Genomic DNA, 27,917 nt, shown 5'->3' with positions numbered 1-27,917 from the left:
ATAAAAAAAATCTAAAACTTATTTTGACGGATTTTTAAATTTGTGCGTTAAATAAATAAATCTCTCTTTATTATTTGATATCTCACATGTTTAGAATTCAAACCACGAAATTGGGTATTGGAAAGACCCTACAAAATACTAAAATACATATTTTAATAGAATTTTGTTTGTCTTTCTCCTCTTCCAAAGTACAAATTTCTGAGAAAATACAAAAAGATAAGGAAATTTCATACTATTTGTTTATTGAATTCTACAGAAGTATGCCGAGTAAAATCTGTGTTTTAATCTTGTGTCCATTTAAAAAAGCACGAGAAAAAATAAAAAAGTTTCATTCAGCTCATTCATTAAATTGTATAGTTCAGTGCCCAATAAAACTCTTTGCTAAAGAATATTTAGAAGAGGACAAGAGAAAAGAAAAAAAGAAAAAATTCATATTTGGTATCTGTACGTTTATAAAGATACAAAAGAAAACAGGAAAATTCTATGAAGCTCATTGAGCCAATTTTACATTCAGAGAAACGAGAGAAATAGAAAAATTCTATAAAATTGGTCCACTCAATTTTACAGTTCAAAAATTCTCTATTTGTTAAATTACATTTCGGGAAGCAGGAGAAAAAATAAAAGAATTTTGTAAAGTTCATTCGTTCAATCTCATGATAAATAATTCAACAAAATCTCTACGGTCTGTTTTTTTCATTTTCCAAATAAATTCAGACACGTAATAAAGAATACCCTATTCTGTTGTGGTTCCAAAAATTAATCAATCACCAAATTACTTTCCTTCCACCGCAACCGCGATTCTACCAACGTAATCACATTCCCATCACACTCGCATTGTTACACCTACAAGAGAAACCGGAAAGAGAAAACTTGAATTCGACGAACGCAGATGTACGTACGACGAAATTAATCCACGCCTTCGTCAATTTACTCTATCAAGATATTACTTCACGCTTTACGCAATCTGCCGGTCAGGTTTCTGAAGAATTGAAGCGTACTAGTTTCTTTTTTTCTCAGCTCTTCAGCAATTGAATTTCGCCCGCACCAGTCCTCGTCGCCTAGATCCGACTGATGGTTCTAATTAACACTTAGAATTATCTGTATTGGGGGCTTGTTGCGCTTATCGATCCGTTTAATCTTTCATATTTTATGACCGTAAAAGAAAATTATGTTCAATTCATGTAACTTGATGATTTCTTTCTTTCTGATTTTTCAAAAATATTCGTGGACCAATCGAGTTCTGATTAATTTAATCCTTCCATTCCTAACGATGCCTATAGTCGCCGTTCATGCAAGGGTCAGCGAATACGAATGTCAACTGTAGTCGATGTTGCGTCTATATAATGAAACGTGAAGAGCTGGAAAAATGATTAATTCAGCTACGATCCTTGAACCTTCTATCTTTCAATTTCGCTTTTATTTCAATCGAAAAAAAGACTTAATGTTTTGAAACTATTTTTAACATAAAATTGAAACGAGAAATGACACATATTAATAAAAATTCGTACTTAGTTTCCTCAAACTTGAGAAATTTTCTAGCCACGTAAAAACAGTCAAAATTTATTCGAATAACGAATAGCAAATAAAGATAACAAAGTAATCATTACTCGTGAATCACGAATAATTTTATTCATTCACAGAATTTATTCGTCTTCACCAATACTAGGATTTATTTGTATCGTGGAGCGAATAAAGATAACTCGCTGAACATAATTATTAAATTTGTAATCGATCTTTAGTAAACCAATGCATAGAGAGAATAAAAGCGAGTAAACATAAATATTTGCGCCATTTACAGATAAATATAGGGATAATAAATAACAATTAGCAAGCTTTAGTAGCAAATAGCGGAGAATAAGATATTCGCGAATAAAAGTTTCGAATCATTTAATTAATTAATTGATTATCAATTTATTATTTATTCGAATAATTACCTAGATAAAGGTTTATTCGGGCAATGTATCGTTCTGTGTCTTATTTGTCTATGTGACACTGTGACACTTTCGGCCAATAAGGCTTATCGGCTTATCTTTATGATTATGTTAAGTCTATCAGAAATAACCAGTCAGATTCGCATTCCTTCTTTTAATCATCTTTTCAACTTTGTACTTATACTAGCGTAGGCTATAAGAATCAGCATTAAGGTGATGATTTATTCTGTAATAATCAAACGACATCTGTATTTATATTCTGATTTTGTGTTTAAGTACTAAAAATACGGTTCTTTGAGGTTAGGTTGGAAGAAATAAATTATTGATGCATCTATTAATTTCTTTAAAGTTTGAGGTTAGTTCTTTGTTTAACTTTTTCTTTGCGCAAAGTATATATTTGTATTTTTTTGTATAGATTATCAGGACTTTTGATTAATTTTGCAATGGTTAACATCACGTAACTTTTTTCGTTAATTTCGTATTTATAAATATAAATAATTTATTAATATTTTAGGGATTATATACATGTTTGAAATACACGTGTACTAATGGCAGACTTTACTACATATACTGAAGACAGTCATAGACAGAAACTTTATTCTTCATTTTCTTACTTATTTTCTCATGACGAATCATCTTTTTCTCGGGTATGCCTTTAATTATTGGATATCCTGTGTATGTTTGCATGTTATGTGTATTACATGCAGTTTTTCACTTACACATTTTCCATAAATATTGTATAAACAACCACAGTCTACTAATGTATTTTAATGTTGTGAACCATAGTTTTCTCTTTAAACTTTGCCAACAGTTTTCTCCAATGGAAGATTTTATGAAAAGTAGTTGCTAAAAATAGTTTATTCACAAAAACTTAATAAATTCTTTGGCATATATGTATCGTAACGAACCTGTTTTTGGTCGTTTACGTTGTTTTATTAGATTTTTTTACTAACTCCGAGGATTTTTACAGTTTGTCCAGAAGGGACATTCGGTAAGTTGTTATAGTAGTGAGTATATTTATATCACGTACATGTTTTACCAATATGAAGTATGTGTACATTAGGTTCAACTTTACAACGTAAGTTGCTGTAGCAATAGATCGGAGAAGAAGGTAGTTGAAGTATTTCTTGTGTAGCCTTTTAGTTATGTTAAACGGTGAATTTGGCCTTAAAAATTGTTATGGAATTAAAATTTCGAAATTAAAGTAGAAAATTAGAAAATTATCGTTCATCGAGTTTCGAGAGAATTTTTTCAAGTCTAAAATATTCGATATTTTTGTAGATTAAAATGTTAAACTAAAACGACTTAACATATGTAACTTACAAGTATCACGTATATTTCTAAACTTCCTTTGGCCTTAAAAAGTTGAAAAATTAAGGTGAGAGTGAAAAGAAATTAAAGTAAATCGAAATTAAATTAAAAAGTTGACAAATTATGTTTTATCGAATATTTACAATTCTTTTTAAATTCAATAACATTTATTTCGACTAATTTTTCGAACTTTTTAAATTAAAACTAAAAGGAATTTATAAAAACTTGCAAGTATACATTTGTTGTCTTTTCAATTATAAAAATTGGGAAAATTATCATAGAACTAAAATTTTGAAATAGAATTAAAATTTTGAAAAATAATTTTTTCATAAAATATTTATATATCAGGTACTTTAGATTAATTTTTCTCAAATATTCAGTCGTTCTAAACAAATCTTTACCTAATTTAAAAAAAGATATATAATATATCGGAAAAATTATGATATAACAGAAAGTAAATGGGAAATTAAGACTTTACCATTTAGAGAATATCTGTTATTTCGTTTGAAATTAAGTACAATTCGAAAGAAATTTTCAAATCTGTACAGCTGAAAACTTCAATTAATGAACAGAGAGATATATGAATAATTAAAAAACATAGATATATTTGTTTTATATACACAAAATCACACTTCAACTGGTTAGTCGTTAATTTAAGACCAAAATAGTTTCGATTCAAATATTCAACAAACACGACTTGCAAATCTTTTCTTTCTTTCCGGTCAATCAGTAATCATATGAAATACTACACGTGTAAATTTTGTCCAATAACTGGTATAAAATGTGCAATATACAGTCGTAAAGAATTCATAAAAGACGACGTCGCATTACGTCTATTCGTTTATGAGGCGAGTCAGCAAACTTGATTGTTTGATCCGTGAGGGTACGTTACGCGTCGCAATCCCTTGGAAAATTGTCACCCGTTTCATTAATATGTATTAAGCAAGGAATCGCTGTAAGCTCATACGCACCACGATTTCAGGCAAAATAAATTTCAGGAGAAAGGTTTTAAAAATAAGAGAAACAAATCATACTAAAATTTTTATTAATCAGATATTTTATTATATCAAATTTATAAATAAAAATTCTTGTATTTTAATTGATGAAAAAAATGAATGCTTGCAAGAATTATTAGAATAGAGAATGCTAAAAAAAAGTTACATTTGTCGCGTGTTTAATTATCATAAATGAAAGAATATAAACCACCAAGACTTAAGTAACAAACTATATCAAAATTTTGAATAAAATTTTGTTTATGTCAAATTTTTGATTAAAAAAGGAACGATAATAATCAAGTTACCAGAAAATGTATTTCTTTGAGAAATTACATTCATCGGGTATTTTATTACTGCGAATTAAACAATTTTTTAACAGGTTTTAAAGAAGTATAAGAAATTGTGTAATGTTTTTTATCCTTTTCGTTTTCTTTATCTCATAAGTCTTTTACGAAAATGGAGATCGATGAATAGGTAATTAATTAATCATTTAAATGATTGTAGTGAGACAATCTTTCTCTTTCTATAAATTTCACTAATAATGGAGTTAATCATTAATTAATGCATATTTGCGAGGCGTTCTAAAAATCGCTTTATTATTTTATGGAAGTAAGGCTATTTTTATATTCCGTTTCATATTACTCTTAAATATTTGTGTGTCTCATTCAACTGCGATTTTAATTCTTTATAGCAGTAGAAGCGATAATTGATTAAACTCCTGCAATTTTTACGGAATAAAGATTGCTATTAACATTATCGAATAAAAGAACTGTATTCTGATTGTAACAGAATTAATAACAGAATGCTTATTTTATTTATTAATTTAATAATTAATTAAAATTATTCAAATCCTCCTTATGAACAATTATTTTCTTTTTATTTAATTTATTTTAGTAATGAGCTGTATATCATTAAAATTATCAACATTTCAGTCATTTAAACTTTATATTTTTATCATAAAATATACGATGCGCGTTGACATATTTTTATTACGAATTGAGATTAATTAAAAATGATTAAACTTAATTATATTACAAGTAATATTAATATTATCTTATTTAGATTAGTTCGTAACATACGTAGTATATTACTTTAATAAAAAGAAGAAAAACAATATTTGACAGTTGAAATATAATCAAGTTTTATTTCTGGCAGGCTAATACAAAAAATGAATATGAAACTATAAAAAGGTTCCAGAACGTATTTTTTCAGAACACATTTCTTCTTTTCTTCACTAAAAATTATTTCACGTACATGTGAGATATGTATGCATAGGTATGCAGCGAATTTCTCTTATAATATTAAACCTTGCAGATATTGTAGAAACAAATGGTCATCAAAATTTACAAAAAATGCAACATGAGCATGTAGATTATTAAATTAAAAGTACTTAATAAAACAAATTGAAATTTCGTTCATAACGCAAATTTTTCTACTTCTTTTTATTAATTTTAATTGTTTTCAAGATTAACAAAACTAACAAGAAGTAAAGTAATAAAGTTTCCTAATTACATCGAAACATTGTAAAAAAGCGACAATTTATTATAAATTCATACATGAAATAAAATTAAATTATCTCGCGATCTTACAATTGAGAAATAATCATATCTGGAGCATTAACTCCATAACAAAAAATAAACGAAACCGCGTCTCAACATAAGAAAATAACGAACATTAGATAATGTACTAAATTCGCGAATTAATATTAGATACAGAATTTTCTTCGGACACATTGTTCATCCCTGGTTAATTTTACATATGCGATTGTTGACACGTAGCCCATCATTTTTACAAACTAAATACTAGTTATTTATATGAGAGAAACACTTTTTTCCGACTATCGATTATCGCGTTACTGAAACGACGTACATATATTTATAAATTATTTACAGCGGACGTTAACACGAGAATTCTATCACAGAGAAACGATGAATCAAAATTTAAAAAAAAAAAGAAAGGAAGAAACATTAGAAGAGACAAAAGATAAAGAAGTCGTACAATATCATAGATAAAATTATCAGACTTTGATTTATTGCTGATCAATCGACGTGACTATTAACAAAGCATAAATTAAACGACATATTCCACTGACAATGAGTTAATATTAATTAACAACTGAAGGACACGCACATCGACGAATTAAAATATAATGAAATCTTACCTAACCAGACTCTAATAAAAAAAGTTATTTCATTGTACAATATCTCTTGACTTTATCTTTATTTTTAAAAGCTCCTTTGATTATGTTAGTACGAGCTTTCGATCATTTCAAATCGACCTTTTTCTGTCGACTAAATGGCATACTTTATTATCGATTTAATCGTTCAACATTCCTTATTCAAACTGTTTTTCAGAACATCGAAACGGCGTAGATGCACGTAATTAATTCGAATAGAATTTCGCGCGGGGTTTTCAAGGTGCCTTCGCTAATTTGCAGTGTGAATTATTCAGTCCACAACAGGGAATGGCTTTTTAATTGATTTGTGACTCGTTTTACGTCCTGCGTAAAAGTTGGGCCATTCTTTTCGAAAATTTCGAGAAACGAAAATTTTATAAGATTCGAATGTTTATGACATAACGATTTCATCTATTTAGATATTTATAAACTCTTATTCTTTTAAAATTAACAGGAAATATTGATCACAGAGAGTTAAATATTAATGTTTTATAATATCAGAATGTACGAATTAAAATGGTATTACATTATTGGTGAATTTATTCTGGATAAAGCGTAATTTGTTTGCCTTTTATTAAATATTTAGAGTTTTATTAAACGTTTATAGGATTTCGCTGCCTTTGATTTACCAATAGATGATCATATGTTTATTATTATTACTAATCTTTGAAATCCTATTCATGTTTTACCTTAAACGTCTTGAAACATAAATCGTTAGATTCGCCGAATGGAAATTTTATTATTTTTGAATGTGTGAATATTTGGATAGTTTAATATAATTGTAAAATTGTGCTGTTGCTATTTTTTAGATGACTAGAAGCTAAACAAATATTATTAACCGTACAAGAAAAATAAATAAATACTCCTGACAGAAAAACAAAAACTATAATCACATCATCTAATTAATTATCTACATAACACTTAATATTCAAATAAAATTTGCGATGATAAAAAATATATATTTTTTGTACATAAATATTCGTTATTTAAACTAACACTAAAACGAATTGCATTCATGGTCCGATTATACGGATGCTACTGCAGAAATTTGATTGTTAAGTCCAATATACACATAATTAAGCAAGTCAATATTTTTCTCAAATAAGATTAAATAAATAATCGGAGGGAAAGTTCAACGAGCTATAATTATTTCTGTATTGCACTTTAATTCTAAAAGCAGCCATTATACTTTCTTCGAAGGAAGACATATTTCAACTATAAAATGAAGAAAAAATAAAAATATCACAAAATCTATAAAAATCTTCGCAACAACGTGTTATAAATTCTCTGCATAAAATCACATAACAACAATGAACGATAAAACATACAATAAAATACAGAAAAGAATTAAAAAACAATTTTTCCGATGTTATCGGTTACTAACATTATCTCGATCATCTACTACCAACGATTTTAAAACGCGGCGCTTTTCCAAAGCGTAAACAACAAAATAAATAGCTTTTCGACGATGAATAACACTAATCAAACAACAACGATAATAATAACGACGATCACTTTGGAATTATATATCACATCATAATTTTCTTTTAAGAAAAAGAAAATACGCAATACCGTTGAAATCAACGTCGGCATCATGTCATGCAACGTGTCATGTAATAACATTATCGGTGAGCAATAATACTAATTGCATTAAAAATAACAAAGACTACACTGTTCATTTCTTTTGTCTTTTCTTCGAATATAGGTCAGAAACGACACTAAAGTCGACTATTACTTAACATCGAACCTTGAATCTCACTATCGACCGCTTAACATCAGGCACAGCGAGCTCTCACTATTAAAAACGATTCTATTCACTTTACCTTCGAATAAATGGTTATAAAACCGCGTAGTCGACTTCATTGGTTATCTAAATATATTACATATTAACTCTCGAGCTGCCAATCAAATCCATTACATTAATAAACATTTACTTGCTTCGAAGCTTCGATAATTCATTATCCCTTATAGTTTATCTTTCTTGTAACTTCTTCAATCTTATTGATAAACGATTTCAAATGGATCTCGAGTTATGTACGAATCGAACAGCACACTTGGCCACCCAATACAACGTAGATTTTTTTTAAGGATCGAAACAAAAATTAGGCGAAGGTGTCTTGATGAGCTTAACGAATCGACAAGACATCTTTTTTAAAGAAAATCTTCATTCTTTCTTTCCTGCATGTCTTTCAAAACATGGTTTCTTGTAAGTTTCTCCAAGATCGTTCCCTGACCCATCGATCGATCGATTCCAGCGTGAAGCGCGTGCCTTTCTTTTCGCGAGAATGTCGCTTAAAAGTACAATAGTATCGATAGTATTGGCAATGCGATATGATCTACGCGTTTCATGCGCGTCTATCGGTCCTTAGTGTGCATCTCTGTGATCGTTTCACGATGGTATATGATCTTCGTGTCTCTGTATTCTCTGACCACGCGTGCCCGGTTTCTTCAACAGCCTTGTATAGTAATGTCTCTTTTCTGGCGTGATAAATATTTGAATTTAGTTTCTTCCTCTATCATTATTTTTTTAGGAAGTTTTGAGGTTTCGATGTTTCAAACGGTATCTGTGTTATTGTGAATCTTTCGAACGAACTGGCTACTATTTTCTGAATGGTTTCGGCATAGTCTCATATATGACAGATTTTGAGGTAAATTAGAAAATAATGGAACCTAATATGTGGCCAAAATATAAATATGTTAAAGTTCCAATAAATAGTTTCGTAGGAAACTTTAAGGTTTAAAAATGATAATATATACTGCCAGCCACAAATATCAGTTATAATAATATTAATTGCTATATATAGGACACCTATATCATTATATCTATTGAACAGCTCTATCAAATATTATTCTACTTTATATCAAAGGACACACATAATATGAATAAAATAATAAATCTATAACAAAATATTTAGAAAATAAAAGCAATGAGAAGTATACAATTTATACCAAATATCAGTTGACTTAATACTTATGACAGGCGGTGTATATGCACCATTGCTAATTGCTGATTGACCGTATTTGATTCATATTTTTGACCATACATTCCTATAATCCTTGCCAGATTTCTCACATATGGTTTTTTTGTGAATATATCTTTGAATGTTTCTTCAACTGACTGAATAAACATGCGTGCACCCGGCTTAAAGTAAACCTTTGAAAAGTCTTTTATCCATTACCAAGTAATCCAAAATGCACATGATTTAATATACGAGCACTGTGTTGAAACCGTAAGCATGCGAGGCAGCCAAATATGTTTAAAAACGCGAGTTACTTGATGAGATTCGTCTTCCGTGAGTTTTTGACAAGATGGCGAAGAATCTCTCGATGCGGGCTACACGTTACGTATATAGTCGACGATTATACGCATCGTTTTATTTGTTGCATGTGTAGGCGACGATGTGGATGTATAATTAGGTGGGTATGTACGTATCTATGCGTGTCTTTTTGTTTTCTTCTTTTTGTTTTCCATTACGGATGCAGTTCACAGTATAAACTTGCTCTCCTCTCAGAGGCTGCTACCGTACTCGCTCGATCTTCGTCGGTCAATGTGCTTTATGTACGTCTCCGAATATATGCTCTTAGTGCGGTCGTCGTACCTGCAAGCAAAAAAAGACAGTGGCACCAATACGTTTTGTTCGCTTCGACGATGTTCATGCGGTTCCAGGTTTGAGATCGTTTGTTTGCAAGTATTATTGTTTAGGATTTTGGGTTGACGGAATCAAGAGAATTTTAGTTGTTCTTTTTGTTTCTTTGTGATATAGACTAAATTTATATGAAGACCACAGGGGAAAATGTTATATTTTTCACTTTTTATATAGGAGCAGTTTTGAAATTTAATATATTGTTAATCAATCTCAATTTTGTGATCTGTTACATAACTGAACTAATTTTAGTAGATAAATTTTACGTAAAATTATCAAATTGTAGCTAATAGTTTATATAACAGAAATCTATGAACTATTAATATTATTAACCTGTAAATTACTGCATAAAGTATCGTCTTTTTTATTTGTTAACAGTTTTCCATAATTTTTGTATACAAAACATCGTAGATTTATCGTTTAATTTTGTATTTTCAAACCTAAATGACTGTTCTCTTTTTTAATTATATCATACAATAGAACTTCATTTGTTGGGATTTTAGTTAATGCTTGATTAACTGAATTATTACTGGTTGAATTTAGTTATGAGCCCCTATTATGTGACGGCAAAATATTAGGTAGTCGGCAAAATTGGTGAGCTCCTATTGTATAAATTCCAATTATATAAGTTGTTTGTTTCCCGATAAGTTCAAAAAGATGAAGTACTACTGTATTGAAGCACTTCATTCAACCATCAAATAACATAAAAATCATGAAATTTCCACAAAGAAAATTATATAATACATTTTATCTGTCGTCTTCATATATTATTAACTATATCTAGAAGTTCCATTTTATATTAACTATTCTTTAATTTCATAAGAGAATATTAAAATACATTTTTGAGAGCTAGAACTTTTATGCACATATAGAAACGTTTGCAAAGAAAAGAAAACATGTTATTCTAAAAGGAGGAAAATATTATAAGCTATTACAATACATACATACACATACATACATACATCACATTGCTTTCACTCTTTAATTTCTGCATCCTCAAAATTATATCGATGCATTATCCGAATTCACTATACTCGATTATCACATTCATATGTGAAACGAATTCAATTATTATTATGATCAATCATTATTGTTAACTAGGTATATAAATTGATAATGTTAATTTCATTATGTATTTATGTTTTCATTACAATATTATAAAACTATTCCTATAATACATAAGATACATATGTACATAAGATATAAATACTAAATATATGTAATATACAAATATAATATATGTATATATATAGATGTTATAGTCATGTTCGTTTTTTAAATTTGGCTGTATGATTTCATTTACAAATTTAAATAGTATACAAATTATGCACATGTCATACAAAAAGATAAAACAAACGTGTATGAATCCTGTTAAACATGATATGCACTTTGGTATACTTGGATCACGTTACTTGGACCTTAATTGAATTATCTTTGTCACTTCTTGTAATTGACTTGCAAACGCAAAAAGTAGAAAACTGAAATTTTGATTGATTATATCTGATAGGCATGTACTTCCACTACATTTTGATATTTTTCGTTGATATTATGTTTCAGTGATAAAATTATCAATGTCACTCGAATTGTATCAGAATCAATTAACGTAATTATGCAAATAGTGGAAATGTTCTGTGAAATATCTCTTTAAATTCAAAGAACTTTTTAATAACTACTAATCAATATTTCAAGTAAGTTAAATTCCTTCTTTTATAAATTAATCACATCACATGATTGCAGCATTAATGTTTTAAATTGTATAAATTATAAAAATTATCACTTGTTGTCTTCTTATATATAAGAATCTGTTTCATTACATTAACTTCATTCTACTTGACTTAATTTGTCCTGATTATACGCATTACTATGTTACAATATTACTATGTAGTAACATTGGGTGATAGAATGATAGGTTTGACAATATTCGAATCATTTTATTTGTCCTTTATTTGCATTACCGATCGTTATCTCTTTAATTACTAACTCTAAATTAAATTTAATCAAATATATTTAGAGATTGTATTAACTTCTAATTAATTCATTTATATAATATCTAGTACATTCATAATTATTACTTTCTTGATATCATAACCTTAAAAGAAGATACAATTTAGTTGGAAGGAAGATTTTACAATTCTAACAATGTTGAACTCAAGTAAAATTCATAAAGCACATTTAATTAAGTTTATGACAACCAGGCGGGACATAAAACGCGATCTACTTCCGCCAATGCAAATTGCTGATATGTGTTCGCGTTACACGCAGCTCCCGAATAATTTATTTTATACTGCAGTTGTTTTACAGTCGAATTTTAAATGATCGTTAGAACCTAATGAAGTATTAGCCGTAAATATGTTTTAATTCGGTTATCTTAACAGTATTTAATACTATTCTATAATGTCAATTTGTAAATAATAATCTATCTTTTTGATTATAATTCCTTTAACACCTATTTAAATCAGAATTGGCTATTCATTGCTATAGTATCGCGACTGATGCAAAATACTAAATTATTACTATATAACATGAATGAAAAAGATCTACTTTCAGATTCAAACATATTTTTAAGAAGATATTTTCAAGGTTGCCAGTATTAAAAATGGTTTGACGGAAGAAATTACATGTGTTAAACAAATTTAGCTTTAGAGAAATAAAAATCGAACGAATATATTAAATTTTATTTATATAAAACTAAATCTAATTTATTTAAAAGTTTAAGCCTTCAAATACTTTAAGTACACGAAATATATCAATCTGCATAACGTTTAATAAAACTGGTTCATTCAAGAAAGCATAATTAGTATTAAATGTAATTGATGATAAAGAACCGGCCAAGAAAAAGCATTTCTATACAAGTATTCTTTTCTTTCATCACTTGTTTTAAACTGTAGATCGAAACTATTTTAAACAACCCAATTACTAGACCGCAGATATTTATACAAATTCGTATTTTTATGAATACAGTGAAAAGAAATGTTAACTATAGAAAAATTTGTTTCATCCATCAAATATGTAAATTACGAATTATGTAAATATTATTGAATTTTCTATCTTTAAATCTTCCGTAAATATATCAACATCCGCTATTAATTATAGTCTATTAATTATTAATAGTATGTTTGGAATGAATATAATTTAAAATAAGAATAGATAAAAAGATTTCATCAAGAATAAGGATAGAATAGAAAAATAAAATTCGAAGAATACACAGAAATGCACCGCTGAAATCGTGCGTTCGTTTCAAGATTATTAAAATATCAAGCAACGATTTCGTGATCGAGCCTTTAATGCTCGAAAAATCTCGAGGCTTTCTCGTTTCTCTTTTCCTTTTCTTGTTTCGAAAAAATTCACTTTAGGAGAGGGTTAGAGAGATGCGCTAGATAGGAAAAAGTACGCGTTCCTTGAGTTACGTTCGCATTCGTGTGAAAAAGTCGAGCATCCGGTTCTCGACTCGTCCTACTTTCATCGCACGAAATTAAAAGTAATGTCCTTCCCTTTCTTCCCTGGCCGCATCTGATCACCCCATTTTATGGCGGCCCTTTGCGCCAGGAACTTGAATGGTGTTGAAGATTTCTGTAGTGATTTCCAAGCTCTAAATAATCCGAATGAATAGTTTAAAAAGGGTAAGACCAGACTGATCTTCTTAGAAACGGGGTAGCCCGTCTATATTAAAGAAACTTTCTGTTTGAAGACAGTAATTTTAGTTAACATTCCTTTCGCTTTACTATTTTAGATTATATATTATAATTTGGAAATATTTTTAGTTTATGCAACTTGGTCTTATTTCATAATTATGTAAATAGTAGAGATATACCGAGTAGAATTTTGGCCGACTAACCGATTAACCGAATGATCGGCTTTCAAGGCTTGTTGACCGACTACTTGTCTTTACCGATTATTTTCAAATAACGCTACAAAACTCGTCAAGTTTATGATTGTTTAGTGTTACGCACCCAAAGAAACAATTTTCGAACATTCTTTATTATACTTCTTTTATTATGACTTGTTTTTTTGTTTTAAAAAGTTTTTGTTACGATAAAATGAAGAAATAATGACTAAAGTACCTAATTAATTGGTACATATTTAATTTATTTCATTAAATACTAATTATTATTTTTAATCTTTTATGTAATAATTATGCTACACATAAATATGTGCCTATAAGTAAGTATACTACGTATTAAAAGATATAAAAGTTATGCTAATGCCAGTACAGACAGAATATTGTATTTTTCTTTCTATGACTTATTAAGTTATCAATAAATATAGTAAATTATTACTACAAGAAATATACTAAAAAATTTAAGGCCGATTAATCGACCTTTTTTGCCGGCTAGTCGTCAGCCATAAAAGTAATCTGATAGTCGATTTAACCGATACTAGTATATTCCTAATAAATAGAGAAAATTGCATTTTTACGTGATTTAAAGAGTGTAGAGTCATTATAAAGTGACTACGAAAAGGTACTTGCGTACGCCTTTGCTTTTTAATGAAGCATTTTCTTTAGCAGATCCCACATTTCATTTTTACAGTATCAATATTTTGTAGTTATATGAAAGTACTACTAAATAATACAGAATTTAATATAGCTGAAGCTAATTAATTAATATAAAAATGATATGTAAATATATATGTATAATGGTTTACAAATACTTTTTGTAGTCTCTGTAGATATATATACACTTATACATATATGTACTGCATAAAAGTATATAAACATATGATGCCACGTCGACGTTTGTAATTATCAAATTTTGAAATCACTTTATTATTGGACAATCTCTTTGTCTTCAGATTCTTCCATTTCTAAAATATAAAATTAAAATAATTATAAAATTAACAGAAATTGTTTCGAACTTAATACAAGTAATAATGTTTATAAACAGCAAAGACATGTAGTGGTATATATACTAAAGAGTTAAAACACGTTAATACCGATATATTTTCAGGAGATAATTTAAGTTTATGGTTTATTACCTCTATTGTGATATTTATGAGCGACAGTATATCAACATCTGTAATCAAACGCGTCAAAATGTTGAATTCCGAAGTTTTTATGTTTGTTTTTCTTTTTGGAATTATTACAAAGTAAGTGCTTTTGGAGAAACGAATACTAACTTTTATTGAGATAAAAATATGATTATATATGAGTAAGTACATAATATATTATATATATTATAATTATATACATGTGGATGATTTTTCAGAAATGGAGATTATCTGTGGCTCTTACATTTTAAAGTTCTTAAAAACATTAAATCGCATTATATTTGCATGACAGAGAAAGATAACAACTGTAAATTCATAGGCGAGCTATGAAGAATTACCAATTTATATTAAAAAATTACCTTTTATGCGTGAAGTTCTCAGTTCCCTACCATGTCTACATAGAAGTTCCATGCCTACAAAATTTAGTCTACAATCTATCTCCAGAGCATGAATTTCAAATGATTTCTTAATCTTTCCTTTTTATATATATTTTACGATAGTCGCATTTATCATTCATATTTATTTTTTATTTTAACTGACTTTATTTTATTGGCAAAGAATATCTACAGTCTTCGTCACTCCTTTTACGTCTCAGTTCCCTCTCTGCGAAATTATTTTTAAAAGAAACGATATCTGTGGTATTAAGAAAGAAATCACGTGAAATAAATCAAAATTAATTAAGCGAATTAGTGCTCCTCTTTCGTTTCACAACAAGTGGCCATTTTGGATTACTTAAGATTGTAAAATCGTTGACAACCACCTGTTGCAGTCAGCTTTTTAGTTCCCTGGTTCGTATTATATTCTAAGTTTACTATTTTTACTAAATTTAATTTAACGTAACATAAATATAACATTGACATTCAACTTCCTTTTTAATAAATGAAATAGTAAACCGCGCGAGAATTTTTAACATTTAACCTCAAAATTCTCAGTCCCCTGACTTTAGTCTCCCATCAAAAAATATGATAGAGGACTAGAAGTATTCTAAGAGAACTAGAAGATACAAGTCTGTGTCGATTGTATCTATGTCACATAGATATTTAAAGAATTCCTTGCATTATTTAGGTAAAGTTATAATTTAAAGGTTAGAATATAAAATGTACTACTTATTTGTTTTAGTTTATATAAAGAACGCAAGACTCATCACTTGTTTGTATATGTAAGGAATAAATATTCGTTAATTTTAGAAATTTAATGATTTTTGTTTTAAGTTTAACTGACATTTGTCAAGATTGATAACTAATTAGTTTATGATTAAATATTAATTTTGTTTTAAGTTTAATTACTTTTGTTAAAGTTTAACTTGCAGATTCTTATCAAGACCGGTATTAGGACAAGATTGAAAGTTATGGAAATTATTAATGTATGATGTTAGATATAGAAATTTTATAAATAATCCTTGAGAAAATTAATTATCTCTTATCTAATTCTTTGATAAAAATGAAGTTGTTTTTTTTTTATTAAAAGTTTTAAATACAGTTGATTACATGATACCTTGTCAGTCCCCTATAGATCACATATAGTTATTTATTTATTTGACCGCTTTTGTAGCAATACCAATATATCCTTTACCATACCTGAAGCTTATTACAATTCATAAATTAAATGAAAAAATTTGTGGACGAAATCACTGTCAAATAGTTCTCATTTCTGTAGAACCACCCATATATAATCTATTCTTCTATATATATTTATTTATATTATTGTAATTATAATCATTACATATATATAGTATATCTAAATACACACTATAAGTTAATAGGTTTATTATTAAAAGAATGGTAGAGAATTTAGGAGATTATATATAGAATTTACGAGAAGAACAATATGAATTAATAAAAATATAAACTGTCTTCAGAAATTGTAAATCTAAACATATAATACTAAGATTACAGTGAATTGTGATGTTATACAAATATATTTATAGATAAATTATCAAATTTATAACCCATTACGCATAGCAAATGATTTCTACTATTCAAAAATTTCTCAATTCAATCAATTCCTTCTTAATTCGAATACCGGAGATACTACTGTACACATATTATGTAAAAGAGAAAACACTAATTATAAATACTATAAAAAAAAAAATTTTTTTTTCATATTACGATAAAAAAGTTGCATTTTCAAAGCAATTGTAGAATTAAATAGGAACGATTGTTCATGCTGTCATCTTGCACTGCAATAATATACGATAAATAATCAATTGAGTTAGATACCAAAATATATGTTCTCTGAGTCGACAAATTAGACTTTATACACGAAGCGTAATAACGAACGTGTAAATTCATGAGACTTTTGCAATCTTCCTAATCAGTTCATGCAATTAATTGCGCTAAGTTACACGTGGCGTGCAATTTTCAACAAAGAATAAAATCACGATTGATCTCGTTAACAAACGGAAGGCGACTCGTATATGTATATGTACTAGACAAAGTTAATTAAATTATGAACAATCATCACGTGGATAATTTCAATCCAAAACAAAATGTTATAAGTTATGCTCATGTATATGTAACACTATACTACGGATGAACAAATTGTTCCTGCATTTTCAATAACTTTTATGACTCGACTGCACTGATGAGGTCAAGTCTCACAGGATAATTATTAGGTTGATACATATAAAATATTCTATTTCCAAAATTTAAAATTAACAGGTGAATGCTATGTAGATGACCATATGGTACCAATTTATTAATTCAAAATGTGTATCTTACTAACGATTGGCTAGATTTCGACTCTTGAATGGAAGATTATTTGAAGTTAGATTGTGAAAAGAGTGTGTATGCTTAGTACATAAGACATTAAAATATTTTGAATTCTATGTTTACATTTTAATGGTGTACGTTTTCGAAATCATTGGATTGTAGACAACATACAAAGTTACTTAAAATTATTTAAAGTACTTTATTTTGTATTTTGTATTCTGTATTTTGTATTTTGTATTTTGTATTTTGTATTTTGTATTTTGTATTTTGTATTTTGTATTTTGTATTTTGTATTTTGTATTTTGTATTTTGTATTTTGTATTTTGTATTTTGTATTTTGTATTTTGTATTTTGTATTTTGTATTTTGTATTTTGTATTTTGTATTTTGTATTTTGTATTTTGTATTTTGTATTTTGTATTATACGTGCTAAACACCACCGATCACGAGTAGTGAATATTATGACAAGTCATAATAAAATTGATAGAACTTTACAGCGTTACAGCTTTGCGATACTTAACATTAGAGTGTGAAAATAATCTTTATATTTGTATCATTAGGTTTTTCATTACATTCAAATTTTTACAGATCTCGTTGAATTTTCTAACTAATCTAATTTTTTGAATAAAATTTAAATCAAAGGTTATCGGCCTTAATATTATAGTCCTTAATCCACTATTTCTCTGTATATGTTAGAAACAACTTCTTAAATGTTTATTACACATATGTCCCGAATCGTTATCTTGTATGAACTAAGTAATTCTGGTCGACTAATCGTTACATTGTTAATGTAGATCAGGTATTACCTTGTGTATGAAACCAGCAGTGTTCTAATATTTATAGACGAGATGTATAATGTGACTTTAGAAGGCGAATAAGACATTAGAATCGACTAAAATTCATCATCATCATCGTAAGGAATATGAAATTTTATTTTTACAACGAAAACTTAGATGTTCCGTATTTGACAATAATATAAGATTAATTATTCGAGATACTACATTAAATTAATTATTCGAATTTGCCGTTTGTTCGTTTATAACGGAATTACCCTTGAAATGATAATTTTAGTTTCCAGAATTTTGTTTCGCGTTTATCGGATTGAATGTACCATAGATCTTTGATAGTACATCAAATTATGACGTTGAACAACAAGCACCGCGTGATAAACTTCTTAGACACAAACAAGTTACGTACAGTTCTACTTCGTCGCGAGTTCGACTGTGACTGGTTGAAATACAAACAAGGTCTGAAATGTTGTGTTGAATCAGTCGTCATCGGCATAAGATGTACGTAGACTCAAAAGAAATTCATTATGCAAATGTTTGCATGAAATTTCCTTGCTATGTCAATTTTAGATTATATTCGTGTACTTAATTGATTTATGAGCCTTTTTACTGAAATTATTCTGCAAGATTCTAGCGAAAACGATTACGTTTATTTATTTATTTTATGAATGCGAAATGGTTTTGAAATATGTACTTAAAGTTTTAAACAAGTTCTATAATTCACGACAACTCTTTTAGAAAGTAATATGTAGTAAAGATTGAATGTAGCCTTAGAATTGGGTTGAGTAAATTTAGTAAATTGAATATTCAAATAGAGGTAGAAAAGTTTAACTACTATGGTTCCTTCTAACTTTGATGATAACTTTGGAAATGATTCACTCTTTACCGTTCTTAATGTGTTCTAGATTTTTAATTATGTTCTAAATCTTCGTTTACCATTAACGTTTTACTTTCAATTACATGTTTCTTGATCTAATCACTTAACAACTAGTAGTTAACACTGTGGATGTTGATCTATCGGATGCATGAGAAATATTCTTATAAATATTTTTAGACGGGCAAACAACACAGCCTGCTGATATATATAATATGATATATTAATATTCCATAATTCACTAGTTTAAATTTAATATGAAATTTGGAAAGTTGTAATTGCTATTGATAAAGAAACCATTTGAATTTAGTACATTTATACATTAAGAGATACATACTCATTTACAGAAACATATTATTACATGTATAACAAAATAGCTGTTAACACCGTTTTGAAATTCTACAATCATTATTTAATGCATGTTCCGTATAGAATCTTACAAGATACTGACTTGATAAATCAATATTTGTGGTCAGCAGCTACAAACATTCTTCTACTTTTACCTAAGTGCGGAGCTAATTTCTGTGCGAAATCTATTTAAAGTTTATACATTTCTTCTTTCCTGATAGTGAAATTGACAAATGATAGAAATGCCAAAAGATTTTCAAAAGGAATTCAATCAGGAATTCAATTGTCTCAATTTTATAATTTGCATCTTTTATTACTTAAAAGCAGCGTTTACCACCTTTACAGATTTAAAGAATAACTGATAAAAAAATGTATCAGATTAGTTACATTTATTAACTTGTGTATTCAATTTTTATATTTTAAATCATAGTTTATGTCATTACATTTTGTTTAACGGCTAATTTTTTTAGCAGAATACTATACTTTACTGCAATTTATCATTAAATCAATGCTAAAATGTTCATAAATATTTAAAAATAAAAAGAATCTTATTCCAGACTATTTTAAAGTTACTGTCTCTCTTCACAAGTGGATTTCTCATATAAATAATAACTTTGTACTTTTTTCAGGGTCTTTTTATGAATATATTATTTGTATTATATGAAAATTTTTAAAATTTCGTTAGCACTGTAGTAGGATGCGATAATATGTAAAATAATATATATATATATAATATATAATATATAATATAATACATAGCGAACTGAAAATGTAGAATATGTCACAGGATATTTTTGTGAACATACACATATTGAAAAATTAATAAACACCATGAATACTAGGATCTTCAATTTCAAATATTAAACCTTCAATTTAAACATTACGACAATTAAACAAAAGATAATCTCGCTATATATACTACACACTCATCTCTTGATATACGCTATAATTTTTATCCATGAATTTTATTATTTTTAAAGTTTTTATACGCGGTATTAATCTACGCGATCTCATTTTACGCGAGAAGAAAATACATATTTCTATAATCTTTATTGAATTTACTACATATCAGTGAGACGTAAATTCTTATTTAATTGTACTAATGACGTTCTTTTGATTTTTTCTGATTTGTAGAGAGCATGTTTGAACTTGATCGCTTAAGCAATAACAACGGTATTTTCCCATTCTACTTGCAAATACTGCAAATATAAAATAATAGGATGTACAAAAGAATGTATTTTAAATGTATGGTAAACAGCGTGCCATTCTTGTGATTGAGCAACAATCTTTTCCGTTTTGGCAGACTTATTTACGCAATTTTCTGCCATGCAAAAAAAGATCAAATGGAACGAATAATGCACATAAATTGAGGGATGAGTGCATTATGGCTTGTTAGTATACTAAATAATGGACTGCTCAAATGTTACTTTAGTGATCTCTGCGAAATATATACATTCAATAAACGTGTAGTACACACATCTAATCTAATACATCTAATAAATATTTTATAACTTTTATATATGTACATTTTCAGATCTGTTTCAAATTTTACCAATAGAATCACGATGGTTGTATTTCGTCAAGGTGTTTATAAAATTTTGAAATGTTTTGTATAATATATACATAAAAAGTTCCTAGAAGTGTTCGAATACTTTCGTGAGTCACTGTACTTTCAGAAATCACTCGTCAAATCTTCCAAACAATCTATATCATTCGTACAAAAATAAAGGCTCGAAAAGGTTTTGTTCTATCAAGGATTAAATAGACGAAAAAGGGGAAAAGGGGAAAAAAAGCGATAGAATATAGTGCGTACCTCAACGTGTCAGACCAGATCGTACCTTAGGGACGGCCGACGGAAATCGAGCGCCTCGAGGTCGGACGGCTCTCGTCTGCAGAGCGAACAGAACGCGCACTGCAGCGTATTTTTGAAGGCTTCTCGGAAGTCGCGATTGAAATACGCGTAGATCAGCGGGTTCAATGCTGAGTTTGTGTACCCGATCCAAAAAAGTATTGCGATAACGATATCGGGACATGGGCAGGATTCTCCGCACAGTGTCGTAATAACGTACCTGTGAACATAGATTTCAGGATTCAGCGAAGATTTCGTTCGTAACGATTGAATTAACACGTTCGGTGAACCTCGAACAAACTTAAAAATTGAGACACTAGAAGCAGAAATAATACATTAACCCTGCTGCGAGCCTCGAATTTCTCAATTTGGATTTCGTTTCGATCGAAAAAAGAACTTTTTTTCCAAAATAATTTTTTCAATTTGGACTAAACGACTTGACGCTTTTTGTTCGAGAAATTAGAAGAATTAGTTTATTAGATAAAAAGTAGCAAGTATGTTGAAACAATTCCAATAAGTTGGAATTGTGAAGAAAATAATAAATATCGCTTTTTACTATTTTTTGGTCTCAATCTGTACCTAATGGAAGTTTAAACAATACATTTTGTAGATTTATATAAGTTATATACAGGTTGAGTCAACATTCAGAATAACGATATCGTTCAATATTTAAAGCTTATAATATGGAGTTTATGTGGTTTATGTGGAAGATAACATCCTTCAAATGCCTTCCACTTACTGGCTGGGAAAGTCAGGCTCTTTCGGTAGCATGTTTCATAACAATGATTAATGTCTGAGGTTCTAATGTTCGAATTTCTGCACGAACGTTTTTCTTCAGCTATTCGCGTCTCCCTAGTTTATTCTAATATACCCGTTGTTTTAAATGATCCCACAGGAAGTAATCAGAGATCGAAAGATCGGACGAACGTAGCAGTTAATAATGAACTTATTACTTTGATAACAGAACTCTACGATTTCTACGCGTTGATCCTTTGTGTAACTCATCATAATCCATATCTTAAGCCTCAGTTCTAACATGTGTATAAACTTATAACATAAAATCAAACAAGCAAGGAAGTTATTTCTTTCCCAAATCCTATTCTGAAGTTTGACCCAACGTGGTGTATATGTACATACTGAAAACTTCATCGACATCGGTTGATGTAGAAACAAGCGATAGGCATCGAAAGATGTAGGTAAGAATTTTTAGATTTATTACGTATATAGGCCGAATGAAAATTATAGTGGAACGTGTTATTTGATAACTTTTAAAAAATTAAATGGAAAATACACAGAGGGGGTGAAGAATGAAAAAACCTAAATACTTCTTTCGATTCTATATTATTTTATAATTTTTTAATATTTTAACAACTGTGAAACCTAATCTCAATGATCTCGAAAGAGAAGCACAATGTAATACAAATTTTTATTTTTAAAAAAACTGATCTTTTATTATATAAAGAATATACGTATATGTTTTTTATTCTTTACTGCTAACATAGTATTATGGTTTTAACATGATTTTCAAAGATGAAAAGATAATCCTTACAATTCAATAATATATACTTTTAGAAAAAGATATCAGTTTATCTTGTTTAATTTGATAAAGCAAAGTGATTCTAAAAACTAACAGTAAGATGAAGTAAATAAAAATAAAAATATTTATTATCAGACTACTAACAAAACGGAAACAAACTTTGTTTCACCTAGGTCTCTCCCATTGTATTCAATTAGTTGTGTTTTCTTATCCTAACAAGAGTAATTAAACGCATTAATTGAGCACGATGCACGTCACTATCTTTCTCAGTTTGCACGATATAATTAAATCAACAAACCGTACAAAAATATCACCAATTTAACAGAAACAAACAATTCCATGAACTCTTAAGATCGTTCTAAGTGTTTCTGCCCAAAGAGAACAAAAGAAAAATACAAAATAATAAAGATTAAATTTTAACCCTGCATAATTTGATCCATGAAAATTTTTCCGGGGCAAATTTTAAACAGTTGACCTAAAGCTGATTATACAATATAACAAGAATTTCAATAAGTATTCCAACATTTCCACACAGTTTTTAAAAATTTAGAACATTGAAAAGATTAAGGACATAAATAACTCAGCTTTCCTATGGGCAGTATGAAAATATGTTCGCCCATAGAAGAATAAGGGTTATCCTTTAGAAATTCTGGATTCCTGAATTCTTACACGCACCACAAGAAGAACGGCAACCAGCAAATTATGAAGGTACCCATGATGATGCCTAACGTTCTGGCAGCCTTGTGCTCTCTTTTCATCTTCATGATATTCTTATCTTTGGTGGGAGTATGCAGATGATCGGTGCTGATCTCGTTCAATGTCAGCGTCTTTGAGGAACCAGCACTATTTAGTTCCCCGTTCAAATTATTCAAATCTTTACTCGGCCTGTGACTCAACAGCATCACATTGCCCATACGGCTGTGCATCTGTTTTTCTTGCCTACTCGCCTCCTTGAACACGGCGAAGTACGTGAGGGTCATAATAGTGCATGGTATCCAGAACGAGATACTCGACGAGAATATTACGTACACCTTGTTCACTTTGAACTCGCATAATTCAGGATGCTTCTGTCGATGCATATTGTTCTCTTCTGTGGTATACCATCCCATAAAGATAGGCATGAACGAGATGAACGCGGGCATAATCCAACAAGCGAGCAGCATGTAAGCAGCTAGCCTCTTGGTCATGATGATGGGGTATTTGAGCGGCTTGACGATCGCCCAGTAACGATCGACCGAGATGCACATCAAATGGAGGATGGAACTGGTGCTAAAGTACACGTCCAACGAGTTCCAGACATCACACATGAAATAGCTGAACATCCATTTGCCGGTTATTTGAACGCTCGCGTTGAACGTCATGGCGAACATCGCAACTAACATGTCGGCCAAGGCTAACGAAACTACGAAGTAGTTGGTGATAATTCGTAGCTTCCGGTGCCGCATCACGGACACCATCACCAGTAGGTTGCCAAATACCGCGGTTACGATGATGGAGCCTAAGACGCAGCCTTTTGCGATCGTTATAGGTACGGACCACTTTTGATAGTTCGAGTAGCTGCTGTTTGCAAATTGGTTGTCCTCAGTCGAAATGGCGTTCAAGATGGTCGTCACGTCCATCGAGGACACCACCTCCGTCGACTCGGAGCTCGTCACGATCGTCGTCATACTCGACCACCGCACGAAACCGTACGTTTTCCCTTGACCTTGTTCCTCTTCTTCTGGCCGGAAGAGACTCGACGGGTGGCCTTAGGTCACGGACGTGCCAACGAGCCGACGTACCAGGCTAGCCTTCATCTTCCCGACGGGGAAAGGGCGATGCCTCTTGCCAAGTTCCTTGTACCCTGGGACGCTTGCCAGCGTTAATCGCTGATACGCGGGTGCACCGTTTGCTTCTTCCAAGGTTTTTGCTTGAATAGTTTGGCTTCGAGAGTTAATCAGAATCGTGTGCGGTGGCCTGGGAGCTTGGTACCTCGATTTTACATTCCACGAGGTTTCTGTTAGCGGTTACCTGGAAAATTGAGATTAAATACAGAATTAGCGATGATTTTGGTAAGTTTTACATTCAATGAATGTTCGATAGTAATTATTAGACTGCGGATTTTTATGCATTTATAGAAGATGAAAAGTTGCAAAAACGTACAATGCTCATATGAAAAAATATATAAAATATCCAAGGTATTGTACTTTCTATGATACTTAGTAAGTAGAACAATTTTCTACCGCGAGGTTCTACTTTTTAAATTATATTCTCAAAAATATAAATTTGCATAAGAATCCGCAATCTAGTAATCATTCTATTAATAATAATATGGGAACAGTAATAGTGGGAGGTCAAACATTAGAAATTACTTGAAATATATCTAATATCGTTTAATAGACAAATTTTAATTGTATTATTTTGATAAATTTTTCAGATCGTAATATTGTTAAGAAAAATTATCGTTCCACGTTGAATCTTTTTTCAAAATATTCTCAAGTATTCTTATTTATTTTACGTATTATTATTATTTATGAAAAATTTAATTTTGATTTTATTTTTATTTAATAGTTAACTTAGTGTACTAAACACGACTTCAGATTTTACATTATGTAAAACCGCCTTCTGGATTCACTTGGAGTCTGGGAAACAGAATGATTACAAGTTAGAAGTTTAAAGCCTTGTAATATTCACCAAAGAAAATGAAATATGTTTAATTATCATAGATGTTAAGATTAATACTTTTATTAAAATATATTATAATAAAGTGTGTTTAAAATTATTATACAATTAATGAGTTATATATAAATAAAATTCAAAAGTTCATAGTTTACTATTGTTTCTACGATTTCTTTTGATATTGGTGATAGATTACGAATGTTTAAACATTTATGAGGAACTTAAATATGCAAAAATTCGCGCGATATAGAATATATAAAATGGATAAGTATATAGAATGTACATAAAGTACATGAAATATTCAAAATGAAATACTCGTCCAAATGTTTAAAGAATGAAGCAAATCTCTATTTAATACTTAAATTCTTCCGTAGTGTTTATAAATGTTGATGATTAATAACTGTAATTTCACATTTACTTCATTAACACCTTCTGCGTTGTTATCAGTCTTACATAAATTGCTTTCAAATATAAAATTAAATTTTATTGTAAAAAAAAATTGATTTTAGTTTCAATGTTAGATAATTAAGATCAGTTGTAAAAAAATTGGTTTTAAATTCGATGTTAACTAAGAATTTTTCATTCCATTCAGAGAACATTCTAATTGTAAGATCTTAAAATGTCAGATCTTACTTTCTAATATTCTGTATGTATAACTACAACAAATTTCTAAAGTTTAATATATCAAACATGAGTAATTCTTATTTCTGCCTCCAATTATCAGCATTTTTATGGTTTTACAAGCATTATGAATGAAACTCCATTCTTTCAATCATCTATCTAATTGATTGGATTGCATTTTTATAGAGAATAAATTTTGATTAAAGTAATCGTTTTTTAGGATTCATGTGTACATAGCTCTTTCGTAACACGAATAGCGAATTGAATGGGACGGTTTCGCGGTATTTTAACGTGATATTGAAGTTCTTGTCGACTCGATTGAGGTATTCGACACAAGAGAGATATCAAGCACACTAGACGACCCACTTTATTCGATTTGTTTGTACTACTTGCTTAATCTACTCAATCCATTACAATCATTCGGACTATTCAATTTATTCATCTATATGGCACTAATACAGTGCCAGCAGATCTATTTGCTCCAAGTTCTGTATTCTTCGTCAAGTTCTATGACGGCGTTCGATAAAATTGCTTGCATTGTTTCGAATGTTTTCACGGAATATCGTCCCTGTAATATCGTTGATAGAAATTTAAATCTTAAAAACTTTTCACTTAAGAAATATTTGGTATTATTCGATAGGAAATTTTCAATTATATTATTTTGTTACATCTTTACATAATAGTAGATATCCTAAAAAATTTCTTGTTTTTCATAGAAGCCTTCTTTTAAAGCGTCGCGTTTGGAAGACATCCGAATTTTATATATTGCTATTTACTTACTTTAGCTTTATATATTGTTATTAAATCGAAATAATATAAATAATTATTATTAAATTTTGTTCTATCCTCAATTATCAATCAGATGCATTAATATTAAGATTTAATTATTGATATGAATGGTCAGAATGTGTGAATCATTTTTTCCTATAACTTTTAGTTTAAGTAACATTTAGGAAAAATTAAAAATGTTCTTTATTTTACTGAAACAATTCTATTTCAAGAATTTATTCTTATTAAATCTAATATAATGAAATAATTAGATATTCAAAATGTTTATCAGTCAACACGTGAAAATTATATTCATTAAATATATAATGTTCTGAAAAAATTACGTATGGATTAAAACTTTTTAATAGATACATTTGACGTCATTTAATTTCCAATTATATTATTTTTCTATGTTTTGCAAAATTGTTATATTATCAAAAGAGCTTCTCGTTTACAGTTTAATCTTTTCTTAAAACATGATGCGGTCAAAGAATTTGGGTTTCATGTATATATATTTATTAAATTTTTTTAAAATTTAGTAAGCAAATTATGAAATGGAAGATTTTATATCATATAAAACATTCAAATTAACTATTATCGAGGATCAAATCATAAATTAATGCTATTATAAAAATATTACTACCTATAAATCGAAATATATGATATTGTTTGAATATAATGTACCATTATGTTGTTTAGTTCAACAATCACTTTTACCCAT

The 27,917-nt window shown here is 29.1% G+C and overlaps 1 protein-coding gene across 2 annotated transcripts in view; it reads right to left on the bottom strand.

Moving 5' to 3' along the window:
• Nucleotides 1-8,980: 8,980 nt before the first annotated feature.
• Nucleotides 8,981-27,917, bottom strand: part of LOC132914033 (octopamine receptor beta-2R-like) — a 176,829-nt gene continuing 157,892 nt past the window's right edge. Inside the window, exons 4-6 of one of the 2 annotated variants that reach the window (XM_060972801.1) lie at nucleotides 23,825-25,159; nucleotides 21,602-21,832; nucleotides 8,981-10,012 (exon numbers count right to left, since the gene is read on the bottom strand). In XM_060972801.1, the coding sequence (XP_060828784.1) occupies nucleotides 9,922-10,012; nucleotides 21,602-21,832; nucleotides 23,825-24,816 (1,314 nt within the window). In that variant the 5' untranslated portion in view covers nucleotides 24,817-25,159 and the 3' untranslated portion in view covers nucleotides 8,981-9,921. Of the gene's footprint in view, nucleotides 10,013-21,576; nucleotides 21,833-23,824; nucleotides 25,160-27,917 lie in introns of both variants that reach the window. The other variant, XM_060972802.1, reaches the window with a different exon arrangement.

The sequence above is a fragment of the Bombus pascuorum genome, chromosome 14 (assembly GCF_905332965.1).
Source record: "Bombus pascuorum chromosome 14, iyBomPasc1.1, whole genome shotgun sequence".
Taxonomy (NCBI): domain Eukaryota; kingdom Metazoa; phylum Arthropoda; class Insecta; order Hymenoptera; family Apidae; genus Bombus; species Bombus pascuorum.
Note: the sequence above shows the minus strand (reverse complement) of the source record. Positions and strands in the feature narration are given on the sequence as shown.